Below are 24,705 nucleotides of genomic sequence, written 5' to 3' on the forward strand. Positions count from 1 at the left end.
TTTTGCTCCCAGGAAAGTCATTATCAAACGGGACTTTTGTCATAGTGACATGGCACACCTGACGGTTTGATTTCTTTCACATAGAGACAAGTGAGGTTTGGGGAGAGAAAGACAGAGATGGAGGAAAGAGAAGAAAATAGACTGGTGGAGAAGCAGTGAGTGTGCGGTGTACATGTTGACTCACAGTCTGTGGGGATATAGATTGAAGCGAGTGTGTGATTGTGTATGTGTCTCAGAGAAACAGAATAGAAACAACATGACTGCAGGAACAGAAAAAAGGTTTATGGACTGTAGATCAGAAAAGGTAGGGTTAGATTCTGTGTGTGTGTGTGAAAGAGAGAGAAAAATAAACGGAGTGTTAAAAGCTTTTTGAAATTGCCAGTCTGCCAATATGGCTTCTGTTGAACTGAACTGATGGCCTTGACAGAGGAATAATATTTAAGCAGGCATTTTGGCTATATCACTGTGTTCTTAAATTATTAATTTGGTCTATAACAGTTTACAGCTAGGGCCAAAAATCAAATTTAAGCCTGTAAATAAACAAAGGTTTTGCTTTTTAAAAATGTCTCAGTGTTTTGTTTTTGTCCAGACAATGGAGTCCACATGGGCAAAACCAGTTGAAACATTCTTCAGAATATCTTTTTTTATTTTTGTGTTACAACTGAAGAAAGAAAGTCATGCAGGTTTCTCAAGACATTTTAAGATTATTCACTATATATTGGTCACAAATCAAATGACTCGTGGTCATTTTTAGGGAATCAGTGTGAATGGTTTAGTTTGATTCGCAAACAAATGACTTATGAAATTATTGTTTTTAGTGAATCGAAAACATACAGTGTGGCCAGTCTGGTTTGATTCCTGAACGAATTACTCTTATAAATGAGTATATGTGAGATGGTTCTTTTTAAGAGAATCAGAAACAAACTAAATGACAAGTGTATTTTGATTCTTGAATGAATGACTGTTATAAAATGGTTCTTTTTAATAATAGAAAACATACAATGCGACCAGTGTAGTCTGTTTCCCAATCAAATGATTCTTATGAGCCGGTTCTTTTTAGTGAATCAAAAACATACAAGGTGACTAGAGTAGCTTGATTCCCAAACTAATAACTCCTGTAAAATGGTTCCTTATAGTCAATCTAAAATCAGTGTGAATCAGTGTAGTTTGATTTTGAGACAGTTTTTGTAATAAATCCAAAATATACAGGTATATCTCAAAAAATTTGAAAAGCCTATGAAAAAGGTCAATATTTTGTTGTCTCTCATTTCAGAAAGTGAAACCCATATATTATATAGATTCATTACACATAGAGTGAAATATTTTAAGCCTTTATTTCTTGAAATTGAGATGATTATGACTTACAGATAAAGACAACCCAAGATTCAGTGTCTCAGAAAATTTGAATATTGCATAAGATCAATAAAAAAAGGAGGATCATGGAGGCAATCAGCCTGTGGCACTGCTCAGGTGTAATGGAAGCCCAGATTGCTTTGATCATCTGCATTGTTGGGTCTGGTGTCTCTCATCTTACATTTACATTTACATTTATTCATTTAGCTGACGCTTTTATCCAAAGCGACTTACAATTGCTATATATGTCAGAGGTCGCACGCCTCTGGAGCAACTAGGGGTTAAGTGTCTTGCTCAGGGACACATTGGTGTCTCACAGTGGATTCGAACCCGGGTCTCTCACACCAAAGGCATGTGTCTTATCCACTGTGCCATCACCACCCCTCTTCCTCTTGACAATACCCCATAGATTCTCTATGAGGTTCAGGTCAGGTGAGTTTGCTGGCCAATCAAGCACAGTAACACCATGGTCATTGAACCAGCTTTTGGTACCTTTGGCAGTGTGGGCAGGTTCCAAGTCCTGCTAGAAAAGGAAATCAGCATCTCCATAAAGCTTGTCAGCCGAAGGAAGCATGAAGTGCTCTAAAATTTCCTGGTAGATGGCTGCGTTGGCTGTGGACTTCAGAAAACACAGTGGACCAACACCAGCAGATGACATGGCTGCCCAAATAATCACTGACCATGGAAACTTCACACTGGACTTCAAGCAACATGGATTCTGTGCCTCTCCACTCTTCCTCCAGACTCTGGGACCTTGAAATGCAAAATTTACTTTCATCTGAAAAGAGGACTTTGGACCACTGAGCAATAGTCCAGTTATTTTTCTCCACAGCCCAGGTAAGACACTTCTGACGTTGTCTCTGGTTCAGAAGTGGCTTGGTAGCCCTTTTCCTGAAGACGTCGGAGCGTGGTGAATCTTGATGCACTGACTCCAGCTTCAGTCCACTCCTTGTGAGGCTCTCCCAAGTGTTTGAATCAGCTTTGCTTGACAGTATTCTCAAGCTTGCGGTCATCCCTGTTACTTGTGCACCTTTTCCTACCCAAATTCTTCCTTCCAGTCAACTTTGCATTTAATATGCTTTGATACAGCACTCTGTAAACAGTCACACCTTTCAGTAATGACCCTCTGTGGCTTACCCTCTTTGTGGAGGGCGTCAATGTTCGTCTTCTGGATCATTGCCAAGTCAGCAGTCTTCCCCATTATTGTGGTTTCAAAAAACGAGAGATACCCAGAATTTATACTGTAGGGATGGTCATCAATTGAAACTCAAATGTAAATATTCTAATATTTTGAGATACTGATTTTTGACTTTCATGAGCTGTAAGTTCTAATCATCAAAATTAAAACAAAAAAAACTTTTGAAATGTTTTACTTTACATGTAATGAATGTAAAATATATGAAAGTTTCACTTTTTGAAATAAGTTGCAAGAAAAAATGAACTTTTTCACGATATTCAATTTTTTTGAGATGTACCTGTAGCATATGTATCTTAGGGGGCAGTCGTGGCCTAATGGATAATCGAGTTGGACTCGTAACCAGAAGGTCGTGGGTTTGAGTCTCAGGTCCGGCAGGGATTGTAGGTGGGGGGAGTGAATAACCAACACCATTAATACCACCATTAATACCACCCTCAATACCACGACTGAGGTGAGACCCTTGAGCAAGGCACCGAACGCCCAACTGCTCCCCGGGCACCGCAGCATAAATGGCTGCCCACTGCTCCGGGTGTATGTTCATTACTGTGTGTATACTTGGATGGGTTAAATGAAGAACACAAATTCCGAGTATGGGTCACCATGCTTGGCCACACACCACTTCCCTTTCCCTTTACTTTTTATCGTGAGATATAATGCATTCTTATGTTGTTGATTCATTCCTGAGTAAATTGAAATTTACTCAATCCGATCACAATTTTGCACAAAAAATAAATAAATAAAAAAAGATTTTAATATAAAGCAGTTTATTCCACCAAATAGCGCATTATAGTGCTGGAACAAAAATCAATTTTAAAAAAGGCATGAGAGCGAGGGATCAGTGAATGTAGTGGATGGTCACATTAGGTGACTTCATATCCTTCTGTGTCGGCTGGGGAATGTGAAAATCTGGCCTCAAGAAAGAAGTCACTCAGCAGGGGAGATAAATTACCACCACCTTTGTTACAGCCATTTTTAAGAACTTCCTCGTTTCATTTTTAAAGTGCACCATCATTGACATTTAGCTGGAGGCTACATAGACTTTGTTAGCAGAGTGTGTGTACATGCTCTAGCTAATACACACCTATGTGCTTTCATTGCCCTTCAGTCTATCTCTGCCCTTCCTATTTCCTTCATTTTATTCTGAAAAATTTAATATTATCAAAGAAAACCTCCATGGTTGAATAAAATTTTCTCTCATCGTAGTTAGATTAATGTTATCCCTTGTGACTGCGGAGGTAGGACAGAAATACCGTTCCATCACCTCTGTCAGCTGCTCTCAGATCTGAGTGTGTGTAAAAGAGAGTGTTTCATTTTTAAGACGAAACAACGTAAGAAATGCAGCCAGCAGATTCATATTCTATGCATCGTCGGACCAGAGGAAATATGCAGCGTATACTAATTTAGTGAACATATTCTTCAGCCCACTGGGAGGTTTAAAACTTACAATTCAGCCAGATGGGTCCTCTTGATGTTCACTGCTGCATTCTTTCTGGTTTTATCACACACACACACATATCTTGGTTCATTAAACTCAATCCTTATTAAGCATCATCACTGAATGGCAATCAAAGGTCATCATTATGGCACTAAAGGTTGTGGATGTGCTTGCTATGGTCATTTCACAATAACTTGAATGCAAATACGAAATAAGCAGGACACACAAAGACCCTCGTGCTCAAATGTAGTCATAAAAACCTTCTGTACACATTAACTTTGTTTTCCCAGAAGTGTTGTTGCCTGTCTGTTAGATGAAATGTTGAAAAATAAAAACGGTCATTTACTCACTCAAATTTTGTTTCAAACCTGCATTAGTAAATGTGACCGTGCCATTTATTTTGTGAACTATTTCTTTAAGACGGATATTTTCATAGCTTCTTTGATTTAAAGATGAGTAGCAGAAATGCTGAAGTTGGAACAATTTAGGTTTACTGAACTGCATAATTCAGCAATTCTTTTGGATCGTCACTTAAAACTGTTCAAAGTCCTTCCATGGCATATTATTTTCATTAAAAGAAATTAGCAAGTAAATACTTAAAGTTAATATTGATAATAAACATTTCAAATATTTTGTTATTGAATCCAGTTATTTTAATTTAGCATATTAAATCTTGTATTAAATCTCAATCTTATATTAAATCTTAAGTATTAAAGTCTGTGTAAAGTCAATTCTGAGAATTGTTTGGAAACACATTATAAATGTTAGAAAGGCATTGCTGAAACATGTTTCAAAGACTGCGAACTGTCGTGCTTAATTGTGGAGTTAGACCGTTAAACAGTTTTTCACCATTTTTCGTGATCAGGATATTTTGGGCGGGGCTAAATCATGACTTGATGACGCAATCGAGCCACCGAGCACAGCCCCTTTCCCAACACTATAAAACGTGTGTTCGACTTGAAGCAGTGCTGCAGACCGACCGGTGTGTGACATCAAAGTACAGTGAGAGCTACAGAGAGCAGACGCTCCTGATGCTTTCGAATTGCTCTCGCGGTACTTTGATGTCATACACTGATCGTTCTGCAGCACTGCTTCAAGTCGAACACACCTAATAACTAGAGCACATTAGCGTCAATGGTTCACGGCTCAATCACGAGTTACTGTCATTACCGTTAGTTACTATAGTTTACAGTTTGCTAGCTAGCTATGCCTTCGTCACGTAAATGTATAATACCTGGTTGCGATCATTTACAAAACAACTCTGTCTCCTTATTAAATAAGCTGCTAGAGGAAGTAAGTTGAGAGAGATGGCAGCTTTCCCGCGAGTGGGCGTGGTTTCAGCGCCGCCAGTGGACACGCCCCAAGCGTTTGACAGCAGAGAATACTGCTTTTTTTTTTTTTTTTTTTTCAAGATTTTGATACCTTATTTCATTTACTTACCGTTTTTTTTTTTTTTAGCATTCAAATTTGGCTGGGTGGTTAATACATTTTTCTGTAGTGTGACAAACTCAGAACACACATTTAGTAATACTGACTTTACACATACTTTAAATCATATTTATTTGACAGCAAACTATTGAGATTTTTATCAGATATTTGAATCATATGATAAGACTCTGCTTGAACATTTGTTTGTAATACAACTTTGTGTCGAAAGAAAGGAAACCACAGATACACTGCCAATATCCTCTTCCGTCCCTCACCTGGGCCTTGACTCCCTTCATTCCCCCGAAAACCTGGATTTGAAAAGGATGTTTGATAAAGATTCCTATTGATCGAAGGCCATTATGCTACAGTTCTGTATTCCTGAGGTGTGCTGCCTCCTCTGAATTTAATTTAATCGTAGAACATCAATAGCTCAACGTCAGTGGCTCCATCGCTTACTTTGGAGCCCAGTGGGGCAGCAAAGGCTTTTACGATGGTTTCCCAGAACTGTTTTTTTCCCCACATGACCCTGCATCTAGCATGAATCTATTCATTACTACTTGCTGCGAAGGCAATTATGAAAAATTGATTTTTATTGATTCGTGGCATTATGTAAAGCAATTATGCAACTGTACTGATGATGGCGGTGAGTAACATGATCAATAGCTGTCGCATGTTTTTCAGATGAGATGTGGCATTCAGTTTGGGAGTGCTGGAGCTGGTTACATCAGTGGTCTAATTCAATGAAAACATCTCCAATGACTTGCTAAACATAAGGTTGGAAATGAGCACTGCTCCCCTGAAAATCAGTTTTAAGCAGGTGAAAGAAATAATTATTCTTAGAATAAGAAAGGAATGCTTGAGGGAGTACAGAGCTTTGACTATTTGGAGAATTGCAAATTCAAATGCCAGTGTAGCTAAAGCCAATTAGACTTTTTGTATTTTTTTTTCACTCTTTTTCTTTTTTGCTTGCTATGTTCCTAAAGTTTTGATGCTTTTTTCTGATGCGTAATGCATGATGCTGTTTGGCTGGGTGTTTATAAGGTACTTGGCTGATGTAATAAATAATTTTCAGGGAAAAAACTATGTTTGCCAGGTTGGAGGCGTAGTAACCCTAGTTGACACCATTTTACATTTGTATTTATGTTTGTAAAATGATTGGTACTTGTTACTTATGGACAAAAGTCTACATTACTGTTTTTTCGCCAATGTTCTCTATACCACCATTCATGGACTGAGAGATCTGTTATTTATATTATTTTTCTTTCCCCAAGATGCCCTGTTATTTCATCTATTTCAGATAAACCCACCCTAAATGACACAAAAACAAAATTGATTGTGATCGGTCTCTTTATGCCTTCTTTGTGAATAAGTGGGCATCCCTTAATAAGCTGCATTTGATAGTCTAAATTAAAGAGTTAAAATTTAAGTCATATCATGGAAAACAGGATTTAGTTTTTTCCTAAAACAACCTGTTGAGGTCCAAGGGTCAAAGAAAGTGTGCAAAATGGTTCAAGGAAAGTTGACTAACAAAAACTGATACAAAAGTGTAGAAAATGGCCCTTTTAAAACATTGTTCTTTTTACAGGGTGCCATAATTACAGCAGTAAAGCACCATGGTAACAAATATGCCTCACTTCTCAAAGGTTTGTGTGTGTGAACCTTTCCTCTTGTAGACCTATAACTCCTCCATCTGGGTGTGCGGTGTTAGCAGACTGCCAGTAAAAGCATCCTCGCCATCTTTAGATCTAATAAAGGCACAGTCTCTCAGTACGTGTCATGTCCAGAGGAAGCGAGCGAGTCTTTCAGATCTCTGGTCTTTGGGTTTATGAATTATACACTCACACATCAGGCCAAAGAGAGTAATGATGTTCACTTTCACTTCTGCAGATCAAGGTTAAGGTTTATCCATCTTTCATTCCATCTCTCTTTTTGGTTCCATCTTTATCCATCCCTGTCTCTCTCTCATACACACTTTCGCTCACAAACACACTTATACACACAGTAGTAGTATTAAAATTTTAGTGTAGGTGAAAGAGACAGAATAACTGATTTGAAGAGTATAAAAAGAGAGTGAAAAGAAGTAGAGGATGAAACGAAGTGGTGTGTGAATTCTATGAAACATCTGACAGCACATGTAGTGTGATTTGAACTGTAAAAGCTGGAAGCTGATCTCAGCCGCCAGAGCGTTAGACCCCATCCTAGTTAACAACATGCTACACAAGTCCTGCAGACCTTGTCCGACACACTGAGCTAGATCAGGGAAAAGCTTTATTGGTCACAGGTTACTCTTTTATAACACAGGAGGCTTAATGGAGCTCCTAGTTAAGAAATAACAGATAGCAGATACACAAACTATTTCTGCTGAAAAGATACTAATTCTAAATGTATTATTAATTTAATTTATATTATTGTGTTTAATTTAATTTATTTATTTAAAATGCATGGTACATGATACTAATTCTATCATCTCTTTGATGGATTCAGGGAGTAATTGGTTAGTATATTCAAACCCACAATTGAACTTTTGAGCATTTTACTAAAGGCAACTGGCTCATAAGAGTCATTTGTTCTTGAATTGGACTACACTGGCCACGTTGTATTATTTGTTTTTGTGTGCGGGAGATTGCATACGTTGTTTTAGTATTATTTTTATGGTTTATCTCATCACATTCAAGTCAGACTGCAAACTCATAACTCAGATAAAATATAATTTATTTTGATGGCTTTGTAGATTCAACAGTTCAGCAAACACTGGTTGACATGAAGTAAGAGTATAGAGCTGTAAAATTAATATGAACATCAAAGCCCACATAATTTTTTCTCTGCAGAATTTAATGAGAAATTTGTTGGCTTTTCTGACTTTCGATTGCAGGCCACAGCTGGCACAGTTTGTGACATTTTTGAGATCCTTTCTGGAGACAGTTAAGCAAAAGTCTCAATTTGCCTTGTCTAGGAGACTGCGGTCTAGGAGAAACCACAGAGATATTAATGAGATATGTGATATTTTTTTCTTTTCTGAAAGGTTTCAGAACACCGGGCACGACTTTACCCAATTTACCCACTTCAGACAGTCACGCTGAGTCCTGCTGGTTTCGGAAAGCATTTCCGTCCCCCGTTTGATCCCAGGGGACACCTCTGTAGTTTCAGTGAGACAAGTAGATGATGGCGGCAGAGGTCATGTTATTGATCACAAGGACATGGAGTGTGAGAGAGAGACGGAGACGGGAAAGGAAACCAAGAGATGCCGTCTGCAGTGAAGCGTCAGGGGAACAGAAGCCCAGCAGGGAAGCGTTTTGATAAATGAACGTCATTTTAGCAAGGAGACGCTTGACTGTATAGTGCAGGATCTATTCATTGACGTCACTTCTGAAAGAAGTGTGTGGGTTTTCGGCCGTCCAGAAGTTGCTTTCAGCGTCCTACTGGGAACAGAACAAGATGAGTAATGATAGAGGCATGATTCTCTCACATACGCGCACACAAGCTCAAAGTACACAAGGTTATGAGCTGCCCAGCTAAGCGCCAGATTCCACACATTAGTGTGTGGCGGTCCAGATACAGTGAAATTTCTTCTTCTATGTGCTGCTTTATTGAACCGAAGCTTCTGTGTATCAGATTAATAAAAGAGAGTCAGATCTTTTTTTTCTCCATCCCTCCTACTATTCGCCATTAGACATTTTAAAATTTGTGTGTATTTTGCTCTTTCTTTGTGTGTGTGCAGATAGTATCTGAAATTGTAAAGAAATACTTCACACTTGTCACCATATGCGTGTGTTATGAAAAAACCTGCCTTTTATCATTTTCACAGAATTTGTCTCTCAGTGGGAAGCTCTTTTTAGGGTGCGGGTGTTTTTGGCTCTGTTCTGTGTTTTGTATTATGACTTTAAGAGATAAATGTATGCGCCTGAACCTTTGCTGCTCTGCCCTGAGTGTGAGTGTGTGTGTGTGTGTGTGTGTAGTGTGTGTGTGTGTGTGTGTGTGTGTTGCAGAGAGACATAGCCAGGTCTGTGAGCAGGTGCTGGAGTTAATGAGTGTGTTTCCCTCTGGAGTGTAAGACCATATGACCTTGTACGGCGGGTAATACACGACTCCTTTGCAATAGCACTCTAATATATCACCTCTGTGTGTCCACAGATTTTCGGGGATTATTATCATTTCCAGCACAGGGGTGTGGTAAGGAGATCTTTGTCCAGCCATCGCGGGGTTCATGTCCAACTGCACACCGAGCCACAGGTAAAGACGAGCCACAAGCAAAGTCACTCACAAACACGTCTGTACAGATGACAAAGTGGGCAAGTGAGGTGGGAGGTAAAGAAAATGTAGAGTGGGAGGAAATGAGACGAGAAGAGATGATAGGGGATGACATGAGAGAAGGAATGAAAGACAAGGAGAAGATGGGGGGGGGGGGGGGGGGTAAGAAGAGATAACTCAAGGAGATCAGAAGAGATTACATGAGAGGAGAAAGCACAATAAGAGGAGATGAGATGAACGGAGAGGAGATTGGACAAAACAGAAGGTTGGAGATGAAGGAAAAGAGAAGCGAAAAAAGGAGAGGATATGAAAATATATAGAACAAGATGGGAGGAGACGTGAAAGGAGAACAAAAGGAGAGGTGATAAGGGAGGAGGAGAACAGATGAAATGGAAAAAATAAAAAGAGAGGGAACAGATGAGACAGTTGGAGTGGAGAGGAGACCCCATTGAAAGAGTGGAGAGGAGAAGGTAGAGGAAAAGAGGAGATAGCAGTGGAGAGATGAGAAGAGTTGAAAAGCAAAGTGGGGTAAGGAGAGAAATAGAGAAGAGACGAGACAGGAAAGGAGAAGAGACAAAAGGATGACAAGAGAAAAGGAGACTAGATGAGATTGTGAGATTCTCAACTCTATCTCTCTCCTTACCCCACTTTTATTTTCATCTCTTCTCATCTCTATCTACTCTTTTCCTCTGCCCTCTTCTCCTCCCCTCTTCTCTCTGTTTGTGTGGAGTCTCCTCTTCACTCCAACTGTCGCATCTGTTCCCTCCCTTTTTGGAGATGAAATGAGAGGAGATGTGAAGAGGTGGAGGACAAGAGAACTATGAAAGGATAGTAGACCAGATGGGAGGAGACAAGAATAATACAAGACAAGATAGGAGAGGAACAGATAAAACAGAAAGAGATGAGATGAGAGAGATGGAGGCAAGAAGAGATAATGTGAAGCAAGTGGAACACATGACCTGGTTGGACAGGAGATGAGAAAGGGGGAGAAGTGGGCAGAGGAAAAGAGGAGCTAGAAGGAGGGGACAAGAATAGATGAGAGTAGGAGAGGGAGGAGACAAGATGAAAAGAGTAGAGCAGGAAGGAGTAAAGAGATGAGACAAGAGGAAAGGAGAAAAATTAGACTAGAAGAAGTGGGATAAGACCAGGCAACAGGAAAGAAGAAGAGACAAGAAGAGGCCAGAGGAGATGAGACAACTCAAGAAGGTTGTAGATGAAATAAGAGAAGAGGAGACATGAAGAGAGGAAAAGGGAAGAAATGAAAGGAGAAAATATGAAAAGATAAAAGACAAGATGCGAGGAGACGAATTAAATGGGACAAGAGAGCAGAGGAACTGACGAAGCAGGAAGTTATGAAATGAGAGGGATTGAGGCAAGAATAGAAATGAGAGAGGAGGGGAACAGATAAGACATTAGGAGAGGAGATGATACAAGAGGAGGCCAGACGAAAGGAGAGGTCATTAGCATGCCATGACAAAGTAGTTGGGTCAGAGTCTCAGATGGTTGACTGACTGTGCTTATTGGTGTGTGTGTGTGTGTGTGGTAGTACTAAAGTGCAGGACTCTGGGTATGCCGATAAGTTATCTGAGAGCAGCACAGGCATCCCGAGCGACTGCATATTTGGGCCACTGGCTGCAGGCTTCCATAGATCTCCTGCTGACAAGCCTCTTATCTTCACTCTCTGAAGCTTCAGACACTAGTTAAAACTCCGTGCACACTCCGGAGATCCAACTACACGGCTAATACTGATGCCCTCCCAGACCCCACCTGCCCACCAGACGCCAGAAGAAGAGACCGGATGACTTCTAACACTGATCTATGACAGCGGGAAACAAGAGAGGGGAAGATACAAGCTGGATTGCTGCTCCCTTGTGTGCTAGCCTCTATTTATGCAAGGCTAACAGCATCAGGATTCCGCTCTGGGCCCGTTTCTGTTGCGGCGGGTCAGGCATTCTTGTTGCCAGGGTTCATCTTGGCACAAGCCTCACGCTTACAACACGCACACATGCATCGCCTGCTCTGCATTCCGAGGTCAGCACGGTTTTATGCTAATGAAGCATATTTCTGAAGGCTGCTGCTTGTAAGCACATTCCCTCCAGCGACCGGAATTTATACGAAATTGAATGCCAGTACGTGATCGCCTTCTCCCTTGCTAACCGGAATTTCTTTCGCTCGCAAAAAGTCAAAGTGGACTTCACAGAAGTTTGCTGAGGAACGAAGAGCAGCAAGATGTGAAAGGAGCAGGAAATGCATTCTTCCTCCAAATTTGACCTGGCCTTGCTCCACATTTGCTGTTTTGGTGATAAATTTAGCCCAGCGCTGGCATTACTGCAAAACAAGGACGTAAAGGACGACTCACTCAAAGGATTTCAAGCGTACGTGTGTGTATGTGTGAGTGGTCTTTGTGTGAATCACTCTCATCTTTCGGCAGAACACTAGCTGTGAAAGCTTGCTACTCAAACGAATATAATGATGACAAAAAGAGTTGTATTAATACACTGGAAGGATTAAGCTCAGTGTTTTGCACCGATGTGCAAAAAGTCCAAGTACAGTACACGGCTGTTTCCAAAAGATGAGCCTTTGGTTTAGCTTGAACTGCATTACATTGTCATATAGTCATGTGAGTTGGCTCCTGTTGTCATGACACAGACACAAAATATTGTTTGCTACATTTTGTTTTGTAGACAACCATTGATTTTTTTTATACATATCAGAATGATTTCTTAAGGATTAACATATGAGAAAGATTTTTGAAGGCTCATGTGACACTGAACACTGGAGTAATTGCTGCAAAAAAAATAATTTTCCAATACAAGATAAATTAAAAAATACATTAAAAGAGTTAAAGCATGTCAAAACAGTTATTTTAAATTGCAATAATATTTCACAGTATTACTGTTTTTACTGATTTGTTTTATTCAAATAAGTGCAGCCTTGATGAGCATAAGAAACATTTAGTTTATATTTTTATTTAAATACATATACATACATTTAATTATATATATATATATTATTATTATTACACTAAGAAGGTTATTGGTGTATCTTTAAGTACATATGGGGTTTATGTGCAACAGAAGTCAGTTTTCTGTAAAACAGGTCTCATCGCTTCCAGTTCAAATGTTTTGTATACTCTTTGTTTAATATGGAACTGTTTTACTCTAGATGCCTTCGAAGGAGATACCAAAGATCATAACCAATATTTATCGCATATGCAGATTGTTTTGTAAAAGTTCAACATTCAGATATAAACATTTGAATTAAACGCAAACAATAAAGACAACTAGCTAGGTTAGAATTCAGCACAGTTCATACGGCTCTTAACGCTTTCTCTGCCAAACGGATATGATTAGACCTGTTTTCTGGTTTGGTCAGGTGATGTTCGACATATACCTCATTATCATATGAGCAAAACGTTATTCAAATGATTTTAATTTTATTAACCTTAGAAATTTGCTCGTAATGTTGCTTTCAAAAGGTACATAACAAAATAACAGCTCTCATTTTGATTCACTCATTGCCTGAGGGAGTAATCACAGGCAATTCATTGCGGAAATTAGCTGACTGATTCTATTCATCATTCAGACCATCTACTTGTTTGATTTTTGTGAGTTAGTTTAATTGATTCATGAAAAAAAAGTTGCAAATTGGACGGTATGTAGTATGTGCAGTCAGTGAGCTCAAGGCAATATAAAGGTGTCTTAACTATGTTGATTTTCAGAGCACAACTCACTCATCCATTAACCCAGAGAGGGTTCGTTTTCATCCCACTGACCGAAATAAAAAAGACTACAGTAAATAACAACCTCCAAGCATACATGTAATTATGTAAGCAATGCTTTTTGCTGAAATGCCACACTGGTGTACATGTGTCTTCTCCAAGAAAGAAACTTGTTTTGTCCTATCAGAACGATACAATGGACATAAGAATGAGAAGAGGCAAGAGTTATTCGATTTAATCAGTGGGCTCTCTGGTCATCCCCTTGAAAAGAGAAAAATGAATCCTGTATATGAGGCAGGGGCCCTGTGGACCTTTAAGCTCATTTAAAACAATTGTTTTGCAGAGAGAGCACTTCATACGTCCATAAGTCTCTGGTTCTTGATTAGATTTCAGCCTCTGCTGCTAATACCTCAGATGCGAATGTTATTGTCTATGTTAGCCATGGCCATCTCATCGCACAAAACACTGCCCAGAGGACGTTTTTTATTGCTCAGAGGTTGCTCTTTGATAGATCAATAGACTTAATGCAGTTCTAAGTGATGTTTCATCATGTTTCAACTAAAATTCCCATATGTAAAACTAGCAACAAATGAGTCAGTCATCAACATACAGTAAGAGTACACCAGAGTGGATGGTGTTACTAAGATCATTTGATCTGGGAGGAATTGGATGAGAAATGTTTGAGTTTATATAGAGACTTTTCACTTTTTTCATTTTTCATTGCAGATTTATAGTCTTTGCAAATAGCGAGAAGTCATTTTCATTTTCAGATTAAACTTTTTCAAACACACATACACAGCTAAATGAAACACTATAAAACAGCAGATTGAAAAGAACACCATGTGAAATGTTGATATTTTTAGAGCGAGGACAAGCTGTGCAGAAGGGACGTACATCCCTAGTTAAAGGTGAAAATTGAGATGTGTGATTTACAAGGATGTAGGTATGTAATATTTAAGATATTGCCTCTAATCTCTGTGTGTGTGTGTGTGTGTGTGTGTGTGGGTGTAATTTTCAGGTGATTTGGGCAGAGCAGCAGATTGCCAAGCGAAGACACAAGAGAGACATTCATAATGAACCCACAGATCCAAAATTCCCCCAGCAGTGGTACCTGGTATGTATAAAGCTACTGTAGGTATTTATATTGTGGTTGTACATTGAGCTTTTGAATGCAATGCGTCTAAAGTGCTTCTACAATGGAAAGGAGTCCGCCCTTGATCTGTGAGCTCTCACATTCTCTCAGATCTCTAAATCTCCCATGTCTGTTTTGAAATATATAAACAGTATTCTGTGTGCGTATAGTCTCCAGATGACATGACATCGGAATAGATTCTTTTTTACATAGTTATTAAATGTTTCTCCTCTTATTGTGAATGATACATCAGTGCATGTTATTCTAAAGGACAGACATTTTTTTCTGAATTTTTCATCACAATATAGAAACTTTCTCAGCCTCTGAAACAACTTGTCTGACGTAACCAAGGCTACCGGGTGGATCTGATTGGCGAGAACAGCCAAGGAGTTCAAAAGAGGACCTTTTCAGATTCCACTTGTTTCTAGTGTCACAAGCTACATTAAAGTGAACCGAATGTTATCTCTGAGGTGTATTGAAGTAGAATTCGAAAAGAGTCATCTAACCACTTAAAGCGAGCGTGATGAACACAAAGAAAATACATGCTGAGAATATGAAGGTGCCTTATGAACTAATATAGAAAGATTATAAGGGTAGTTCACTCAAAACTAAAAAGTCTGTCATCATGCATTCACTTTCATGTTGTTGCAAATCTGTGTGATTTTCTTTGTGCAAAGTACAAAGAAGATATTATAAGGTTTTTTTAATCCGTTAAAGTGGATGGGGTCCAAAAAAAGCATTGGACTCCAATGAATTTCTGCATATAGAAGATAAAGTGAGATATTTTTCAAAATATTAGTTCTTGGATGAACAATCTGGGTATAGTACTGCATGTATCATGTTTGTTTGGGAGAAAAATAATTTATCTATTAAATGATTATAAACAAATCAAAGAAGTTCATTTGTGGTTGTATGCATTAAAAAGTTGTTATTTTTTATAATACAAATTAGAGTCAGATTTGTGACCACACTAGATATAATAGATACTGTTCAAAAGTTTTCAAAAGTCAGTACGATGTTTTTTGAAAGATATGAATACTTTTATCCAGCAAGGATTCAATAAATTGATCAGAAGTGACAGTGAAGTAATTTACACGCACAGTCAAGACCATTTTCAACATTGATAATGTTTCAAATAATAATGTGCTTTCAAATAATTAATCAAATAAATGTGGCTTTGTTGAGCATAAAAGACTTCCTTTAAAAGCATATCTCCAAACATTTGAATGGTAGTGTAGATATAGACAAAAATATATGGCAAATAAACATACATCTGATTTTTTAAGGAGTCCAAAATAAACCTATATTATTTTAATAGCAATTAAGATTCATATCATATATTTTTTAATTGAATAAAAAGAAGGCAGATAAAATATAATATCTTACAGCCTAATGTGTTGTTTATATCCTATCAAATATGCTATCACAAAAAAAAAAAAAAAAATCACAGTGGACAACACAAGTCCCACCCTACATTATGTCCTGCAGAAAATTCTGTTCCACTCTAAAATACATCACAGATGTGAAATGAGTTGCAAATTTTGTTGTCAAATCAAACGGTGGCGTAAATAAAGCATGAATATATAAATATTGTTTATTCAGGTTAGTCCTGTGACCTCCACGCACACACAGACAACAACCGAAAGCGAAGTGAGCTAATGTATTGATGGTCACGTTCACTGACAGAGAAGGCACAACATCATATTAACCCAGATTCAGAATGAGTCTGACTCACTGAGTTTATACAAAACTTACACAAAATAATTACTATGTGTGGGTGTATGCATGAATACTCGCTCACATCGGTGTGTCTTCAAATGTTTGTTTGCGCAACTGCTTTTAAAGCTACGTTCTGTATTCAGAGCACGAGTCCTAGTCCAAAACATATTTGTGTGTGAACTGAAAGACCAGAGAGCATCCTAGGCCACGGATGACAAAACAAACGCGAGAGCTGCCGTTCTCCATTAGCATACTAATCTGTTAAAGTTTCGGCTCCTTCACAACCTCTTTTAAGCCACATCTGTACGTGTTACTGTCAAACATTACCCAAAACACACACACTTTGTGCTTTTATACTAGAAAATGTAGATTGTATCATTGTTGGCAAGGGAATGAATGCTTTTTAAGTTGTTTACTCTGAAGAAGCAACACAGAACGATGAGCAATTTGATTCTGTCTGCTTATTTTTATGCTTTTTGTTAGGGTGAGAGAAGGTTGCGAAGGGTGCAGTAATCTCAAGACGTGCCAATAAAAGTTTTTCATTGTGTTTCTGCACCCAATTTCCACAGTTACGTTTAATATTCGTCTTTCTGCATTGAAGGAAATATTCAGCCGTGCCATTTTAACAGATGGCGTTGAGCATAAAAGCAAAGTGTGAAGAAATGAAATAGAGCGAGAGAAGGAGATAGGACAAGAACTTCACTGGGGAAAAAGCTGTCGGGTTAAAAGGAATGAGTTTCCACACCTTGTTGGGATCGTCCTGCTGACTGGCTACCATCTGGGAGGAAAACGCATGTGACTGTGTGAGCAGTTCATTAGCATTAGTTCCTGCGGTTTGACCTTTCTCAGGTGCTAGGGTAAAAAAATCAGTGTGTGTGTAAAGTCCTGCAGGTGGCCTTTCCTCTACTGGGAGGTCTTGGTCAAAGACTCTGTTAACGCTTCCCTCCCAGAATGGCTTGGAGGGCTTGTGTTCTGCTGAGCTGCACACAGGAGCTTTACAGAGTTCAACATTTGCCTTTGCTGAAGGGAAATAAAAGAACTGAGGAATCTGCCACCAGTGAACTTGCATGTAAAATCTGACTAATGATGAAAAATCCATTTTCTTGCAGTACAACCCCAGTCATGGAGACCTGAATGTGAAGGAGGCCTGGGCTCGGGGCTTCACAGGAAGAGGAGTGGTCGTGACCATTCTAGATGACGGCATTGAGAAAGATCACCCTGATCTAGCGAGAAACTATGTGAGCTATCCTTTTTCACAATCTGTACATTTTGAAGAGTGAGCAATGATATTTATATGCTTTATTAATATATATCAAAAGGTTGTGGTCACTAAGATTTGTATAGAGAAATTTATACTTTTATTCAGCTAGGATGCATTAAATTGATCAGAAGTGACAGTAAAGGTATTTATGTTTATATATTTGCATTTTATATTATATATATTTATTATGTGACTTGTTTTCAACATTGATAAGAAACGCTTCTTGAGCACCAAATTAGCATATCAGATACTGAAGACTGGAGTAATGGCTGCTGAAAATTCAGCTTTAATATCACAGGAATAAATTACATTTTAACATGAAAATACAAAACAGTTGTTTTAAATTTTGATAATATTTCAAAATATAACTGCTAGTACTGTATTTTGTTCAAATAAATGCAACTCAAGAGAATACAACATTATATAATCATATCAACTCTAAACTTTTAAAGGTTAGTGTACGTTTAAATATAAATACATTTGTATTGTTTACTTCATTGAAATTAAAACGTTTAGGCTAAAATCTTACTAAAAAGAGGCTTGTTCTATATCATATAAATGCTTCAGAAATTGTACGCAGTGAAAAATAAATGTTTGTTGTGATCAGTCCGATGTACATAATGCATTAAAATAAGGCAAAAATGTATTTCTGAAGTAAAACTGATTTTTCTGACTTTTTATTTCATATGTAAGTCTTAGAGTTAAGATAAATAGTGTTTGCAGTTATTTAATTTTCTGTAGTTCTTCAGGCATTTATGAGCATTCATAAGCTCTGCCCTTTTTGGTGCATTGATGATCTTGTAATTTACTATTAATTCACTGACATTGACGTTGTCATTTATAATTAATGTATTGACTGTTTCCAAACCTGAGCTGCCTACCTACACAGCATTTATGAGTATCATATGTAATAGTCAGTTAGTAATGTAGACTAGTATTTGTGTTTTATAGTCTTTGTTTTTAGCAGTGGTTCATTAACGAGAATGAACTAACAGATGCAACTTTTTTGAGATGGTTATAACATGCTTCTGGCATATTGTGCTGTTAGACCGTCAACACTGCCAGAGTAAACTCTCCATCTCTAAAGCTGCGTCTTGTTAAATTCATAACATTTAAAGCATTGCTGCTACAGCCATCAAAACGCCACTTTTGCAACAAATTTGCCTTTGATGATAAATTTATGTCATAGCATAATAAACGGTATGTATCAGAAGGGCTGTGCAGTCAGTGCTATTTTTAATCATTTGTCTTTGAACAGAGGCAAATGGATATCGTCGCATCAAAAATGTCTCAGAACGTTCTGTTGCATGTCATTGCACTCTGTCTGAATACATGTTATATGAGCGGCCCGAAAGAAAAAGCATCTGATCTGCGTGTGGTGGACATGACCCTAAATCAGCCTAATTATACATGGCTTCATTAACATTGATGAGTCACTCAGATGGCCCACTTACTAATCGATTTTTATATGTAATTTTGCACATTTCTGGTTTACTGAATTCTTAATGCTCTGATTCACAATTACATCATTTGACGTTAAAGTACTTTGCACAGTAGAGATGTGGTTTCAGTAATACAGTCAGGATTATGAAAACTTTGCGTAATACCTGGTTTTGCACAGAAATTAGACTCTTCACAGTGGCTTCATGAGGTATTTCGGGTTACCGAACATTTCTGTTCAGCCTTATTGTACATTCTATCCCATAATGCTTTCTGCTTAAATCGTTCTCGCCTCAGGTGTCTCAGGGGTTTGCGGCATTTTACCTTAACCATCTCTATGAATTTAATTCATATCAGCAGACAGTTTGTTATTTAAGAAGCATATCGGTGTGGTGGACATGACCCTGAATTAGTCTAATTATACCTAGTTCTTGATTATTAAAATGTGTTTTTTTGCATCCTTAATTTGAATATTCAATTACATCTGCAATGCCTTATAATGACGTCTAGGTAGGTGTGCATCCAAGAAATGCAAGATAAAATTCAGTGTATTTCTCAGTGACAGCACTAAAGCTAAGGTTGTTGCAATATGATCTTTTTAATTTATGCTGTATTTTATTTAAAGGATCCTGACGCCAGTTATGATGTGAATGACAGAGATCCAGACCCTCAGCCGAGATACACACAGCTGAATGACAACAGGTACGAATTTCTCTCTCGTCTTTTTCTTTGTCGTTCCAATCAGTGCATCCACAGCAGGGTTGCCAGATCTGTCAGCCTGCAACAAACATGCCATATTGCAGAAGCTCTTTGGTTGTAAATGTTTTAGAGGTTCTTTCAGGTAACGAAAGCCAGAATCTGTCTTGTGTAAACATGCGTACTGCTAACTCCGGCTGTGTTTGCAAACCTAGCGTGCCACCTACCTAGATTGCATTTTGGGTGCGTTTGATCAAGGTAGGCAGCTCGCTAGGTCTCTCCTCTTTGGTGCACTGATTTAAGCTGTGATGTACAGCTAGTAACTGCGGCGCGGGTATATAAAGTGGGTTGGAGCTGCGTTGTTCGGTAGGCTTAATGCAGTCAGCGAAGCACCTGCCGTTCAGAGACGTGCACCAACGGCTGTTAAATACTCATGAAAAATGCATTTTAGAGGAAATCTCATAACTGCACAATGTGCCTTTGGTTTCTCCATAGGGAGCACTTCCTTTTCTGCGCTTCTGCCTATCTTTTTTTTTTCTCTCTGTCTGTCATGTAGCAGCAATCAGTCGCCTGCTGCAGCACCATTGAAATTAACCGACCAATGACCTCGTTCTCATCTTTCACTCTCCATGGCTCTTTCTGTTTTTTCCATCATTATGTTTGAAGAGCATTTTGAGCACTATTATAGAGATGCACAATCTACAATATAACAGTCCTCCCTTTAGCCTTGCTCTTGCTCCATAAATCAGCTTAGATTTAATTTAGTGCACTGAAGACATTTGAATGTTTACTCTTCCTTTTTGATAGACTCATGCCTATTAAGCATCATTAGATCAGCCGTAATGGAGGCTAGCCCCATCCTGCCCCTTTAACCCCAGACCGTTTCTTCATCCCTCCACCCTGAAATCTCCCAGAAGCCCATCGCTCTGCCGTCAGGGGTATTTGCTTCAAAGCTCTTGCACTCTGGGCTTCCTGCCAGGGCTCTTTCTCCCTGTTTCTTTCTCTCTTTTTTTGTTTTCCTGTTCTGTTCAGAATTTCACAGCAGAAGGATGGAGAGGAAAGACTCCAAATTCGGTATCTCCTCAGAACAGTGCAGCTTACAAAGTTGCAGAAGCAAATCTTTAAGAATCTGTTAACTGCCACAGTCGTTTTGGAGCACCTCATTCTGCTACTAATGCGCTGAAGTTACTGTCTTCACTCCTGCTAATACCATCGGGTGGTGGTACTTAAAGTGTGACAGTCTCTTCATGGCAACAGTGGAGCCATAACAAGCATTCGTTGCACTCTCGGTGTCCAGACACACACACACATACATCATGATCAATCAGCTAAGGAAAGTAGGGGGAATCCATCCCCAACACCTATGCAGCCCGGTGCACAGCAAGTGCGGCACATTTTGAACACTTTAGCTGTCAAGATGATTATCCTGAACTGAATCGGTACATGTCCATGAAATGAGAAGCAAAATGCATGACTGTGTCAATAGCCAAAACATTGAGGCGGTCTCATAGAGGGCAGATTGCATCAAAGGGATTTATTCCATACAGATGAAAGGCACATTATGAATTCTCAACAAAATTATGTAACATGTAAATGTCTTATGAAAGGTGGCTTGTTTTTACTTCTGTCCCTGTAAAATCTGATTTTGAGATGAATTGGAGCCTCGGCTATTGAGTGAAGCACATGGCAGAGTCATCAAGCGCTGCACTGTGATTAAATGGGAGATGGTGCCAGCGTTGCCAGGTTATCGTTCATGCATCTTTTGAAGACAAAAACACATTTTTCTATATAGCCTATATATTGACACAGACGTTGGTGTCCACACTAAAGAGTAATTATTGGCTTCATGGCTTTTATGCACGGATGGCTACCAGTGCTTTTAGAAGCAGAGGCTTTTCATTGTTTTGTCAGGAAGATTAAGGGGTAGTACACCTTTTAGACCGATTTTTTTATTTATTATTATTTTTTATTTTTTTTCCTGTTAAAAAAAAAAAGCTTTCAGTCTGGCACTGTATTTTTCTCCGCAGTCTGTTTAGAAAAAAACTGTGCACATTTTTGCTCACCATCAGACTTGGACACTTCATAGCTCACAACTCTCATGATGCTTTTGTTGTCCTTAATGATTGTCCAAAAATCCCTCAAGATAAGAATAATAGGAATAAGATGATTTAATATGCTTTCATCATTAAAGTCCCCCTGTGGTGAAAATCAAGTTTTTTATGTTGTTTATAATTCTATGTGGTGTTTTTAATATGCTTTTAGACAAACCATGTGCCAATCCATTAATCAACACCATTGCTGAGTATTTTCTCCTTAAAACTGCAGTTTCCCAATGACAGTCACAGAAATTCGGTTTGAAACAGCCCTCGGTTTGCTACGTCACAAACCAATAACCAATCACGTCAAGGGATAGATTCCTATCACTAGCATGAACTATACCAATACCAGCACAAAACCAAAAATAATTTAGTGCAAAAAAACCCATGAAGCTGTGGTTTAATGTGAATTTAGAACCGCTAACTTGCATTATAACCCACGGCAGTAGTGGAAAAGTAGCTCGGAGTCAGACCCACCTCTCCTGCATCGGCGTCTGCACTTCACATGCTTTTGCTCGTGGGCGCGAATTAAGAATCGCAAACGGCTGCATTTTAGGACACAACATCGTCAAGTAAGTAACTTGTAACGAATGTTACAGTATTCATTGTAGTTGTCCGCTAGTAAAAACATAGTTGTATCAGTCATTATCCGTGTATGCCATTGTTTTGTGTTTACTACAGTTCAGTGGATTAGGAGGCGCAGGCTGGTGGGACTGAGTGGAGGCGGAGCTAATTTGCATATTCATAAATCCGCGTATAGTAAATGAGGCAAGGGTGTAGTTACATTCAAGCTATTTTAAGGCATGAGAAAATTATTTTCACAAGAAAAAACATTTAAATATGTCATTTTGATGATCAAAGATAAGTTTTAAGGGATAAAATATTTGACTACAGGGGGACTTTAACACATTCAGTTCCTTTTTTAAGTAGGGATGCACGATGTATCAGTGCAATATCGGCCCATATTTTTTATTGTATCAGTTGATTTTGGATGTATACACTCCTGTATTACAAAACTGCAATTTATTTATGTGAATGCAATTTTCAACATCATTACTCCAAGCTTCAGTGTCACATGATCCTTCAGAAATCATTTGTTGGAGGGGTTGTTAGTTTGTCACCTTTTTCACTGCTGACGAGTTTGCACCCCTGCTTATATTGGACAGTGTTAAACCTTATGTGTTAAATCAGACATCTCCATGTTGGAGTTTAAATGTTTCTATTTATTTTATCCTCTCTCTAACATTGGACAATGTTAAATTAAACCTGATGAGTTGCATCAAACAACTCCAATTAGTTCTTTTAGGAGTTTAATATTAATATTAATATTAATATTAATTTTGTCCTGCTCAGACTTGTATTGGACAATGTTTAAGTTGCATCAGTCTTCTCAATTTTAGGAGATTAAATGTTTATTTTGTCCTCCACCGTTTACTATTGGATAATGTTTAAATAAACCTTGTGGGTTGCATCAGACTGCTCCATTTTGTTTGTATTTATTTTTACCTTATATTAAGTATCCTGATATACATAATGTTATGCATAAACCCCATTTTAAAGGCATATTAAAATGTTCACTGTATAAATATTATTTTTTGTGATTAATTAAATAACATTATATAAAAAGCCTGAAGCATCAGAATCGGTATCGGCCGATCACCATGACAAGAAATCAGTACTCGGTATCGGCTGCAAGAATCCTGATCGGAGCATCCCTGATGATTCTAAACATGAGGTGCTGGCATCTTCGACGGGTTTAACTAACCAATTTAACCAACCAGACTTGGTTTGTCAGCCAGCTCAGCTTCAATGCTTTGCAGTGATTTCTTCTGAAACTCTAGAGGAAGCACATGAGAGTCTTTTTTTTTTCTCAGGAGAAAAAACTGAAAAAGCAGAAGATGCATCTCCATCTGCTCTTCATTTCTATCTAGGAGAAACAATTGAGATCTCATATTAAATACACCTCATTTTCTCTCCTACGGGACATCGCCAGGTGCTCAAAATGATACGCTGATCCAAAGACAGCTGCCGTTCTTTGATACGTTCTCAGAACATGGCACCAAGAGACTATTTCAATGCCTATCTACTGAGAGAGAGACTGAAGCAAACACAGAGACAAAGGGAGAAAGTTTCCTGTAAGGAAGGGCACCGTAAGATGTTTGTTTTTTTGTTAATTTCTTTTACATGTCCTTCATTTTCTTTTTGTTCTTTTTGTTCCTACCTATAGATGGCTATTAACCTATTTAACCTACAACAATGACAAACCATGGTTCACTGCAAAACTCAGCCCCGTCAGGCAAAACAAGATGCTTACAGGAATGGGGGCAGAGTCTTGTATAAACAGGCCAAATACACACTGGAAAAGGAGATCAGAGTGTCAAAGAGGAATTATTCCAATAAGCTAAGTATCCAATTCTCTTCCAGTGACACGGCTTCAGTGTGGAAAGGTCTGAAAGACATCACCAATTACAAGACACCATCCCCCAGTACTGTGGAGAATCAACAACTGCTAGATGATCTGAATGAGTTCTACTGCAGGTTTGAAAAAACACCATTCACACCCCTGTCTCCCCCACACCTGAACTGCAGATAAGAGAAGATGATGTGCGCCAGGTCTTCAAAAAGAACAAGAAAAGAAAGGCACCAGGCCCAGACAATGTGACACCAGCCTGTCTGAAATCCTGTGCTGACCAGCTGGCCCCCATCTTCACACAGATCTTCAACAGATCACTGGAGCTGTGTGAAGTCCCCTCATGCTTTCAAACGCTCCACCATCATCCCCGTACCAAAGAAACCCAAGATTACAGGACTTAACGACTACAGACCTGTGGCTCTAACATCTGTGGTCATGAAGTTATTTGAAAAACTGGTTTTGGCTTATCTGAATGACATCACTGGACCCTTACTGGACCCCCTGCAGTTTGCCTACAGAGAAACAGGTCTGTGGACGATGCAGTCAACATGGGACTGCATTACAT

At 38.7% G+C, this 24,705-nt stretch overlaps 1 protein-coding gene across 3 annotated transcripts in view; it reads left to right on the plus strand.

Moving 5' to 3' along the window:
• Positions 1-24,705, plus strand: part of LOC306866975 (furin-1-like) — a 108,601-nt gene that overhangs the window by 47,799 nt on the left and 36,097 nt on the right. For 2 of the 3 annotated variants that reach the window (XM_079412435.1, XM_079412436.1), the window contains exons 3-6: positions 9,546-9,644; positions 14,402-14,497; positions 17,344-17,472; positions 19,561-19,637. In XM_079412435.1, coding sequence (XP_079268561.1) covers positions 9,546-9,644; positions 14,402-14,497; positions 17,344-17,472; positions 19,561-19,637 — 401 coding nt within the window. Of the gene's footprint in view, positions 1-9,545; positions 9,645-11,268; positions 12,283-14,401; positions 14,498-17,343; positions 17,473-19,560; positions 19,638-24,705 lie in introns of those variants that run through there. The other variant, XM_079412437.1, reaches the window with a different exon arrangement.

The sequence above is a fragment of the Barbus barbus genome, assembly GCF_936440315.1.
Source record: "Barbus barbus genome assembly, chromosome: 48".
NCBI classification, from domain to species: domain Eukaryota; kingdom Metazoa; phylum Chordata; class Actinopteri; order Cypriniformes; family Cyprinidae; genus Barbus; species Barbus barbus.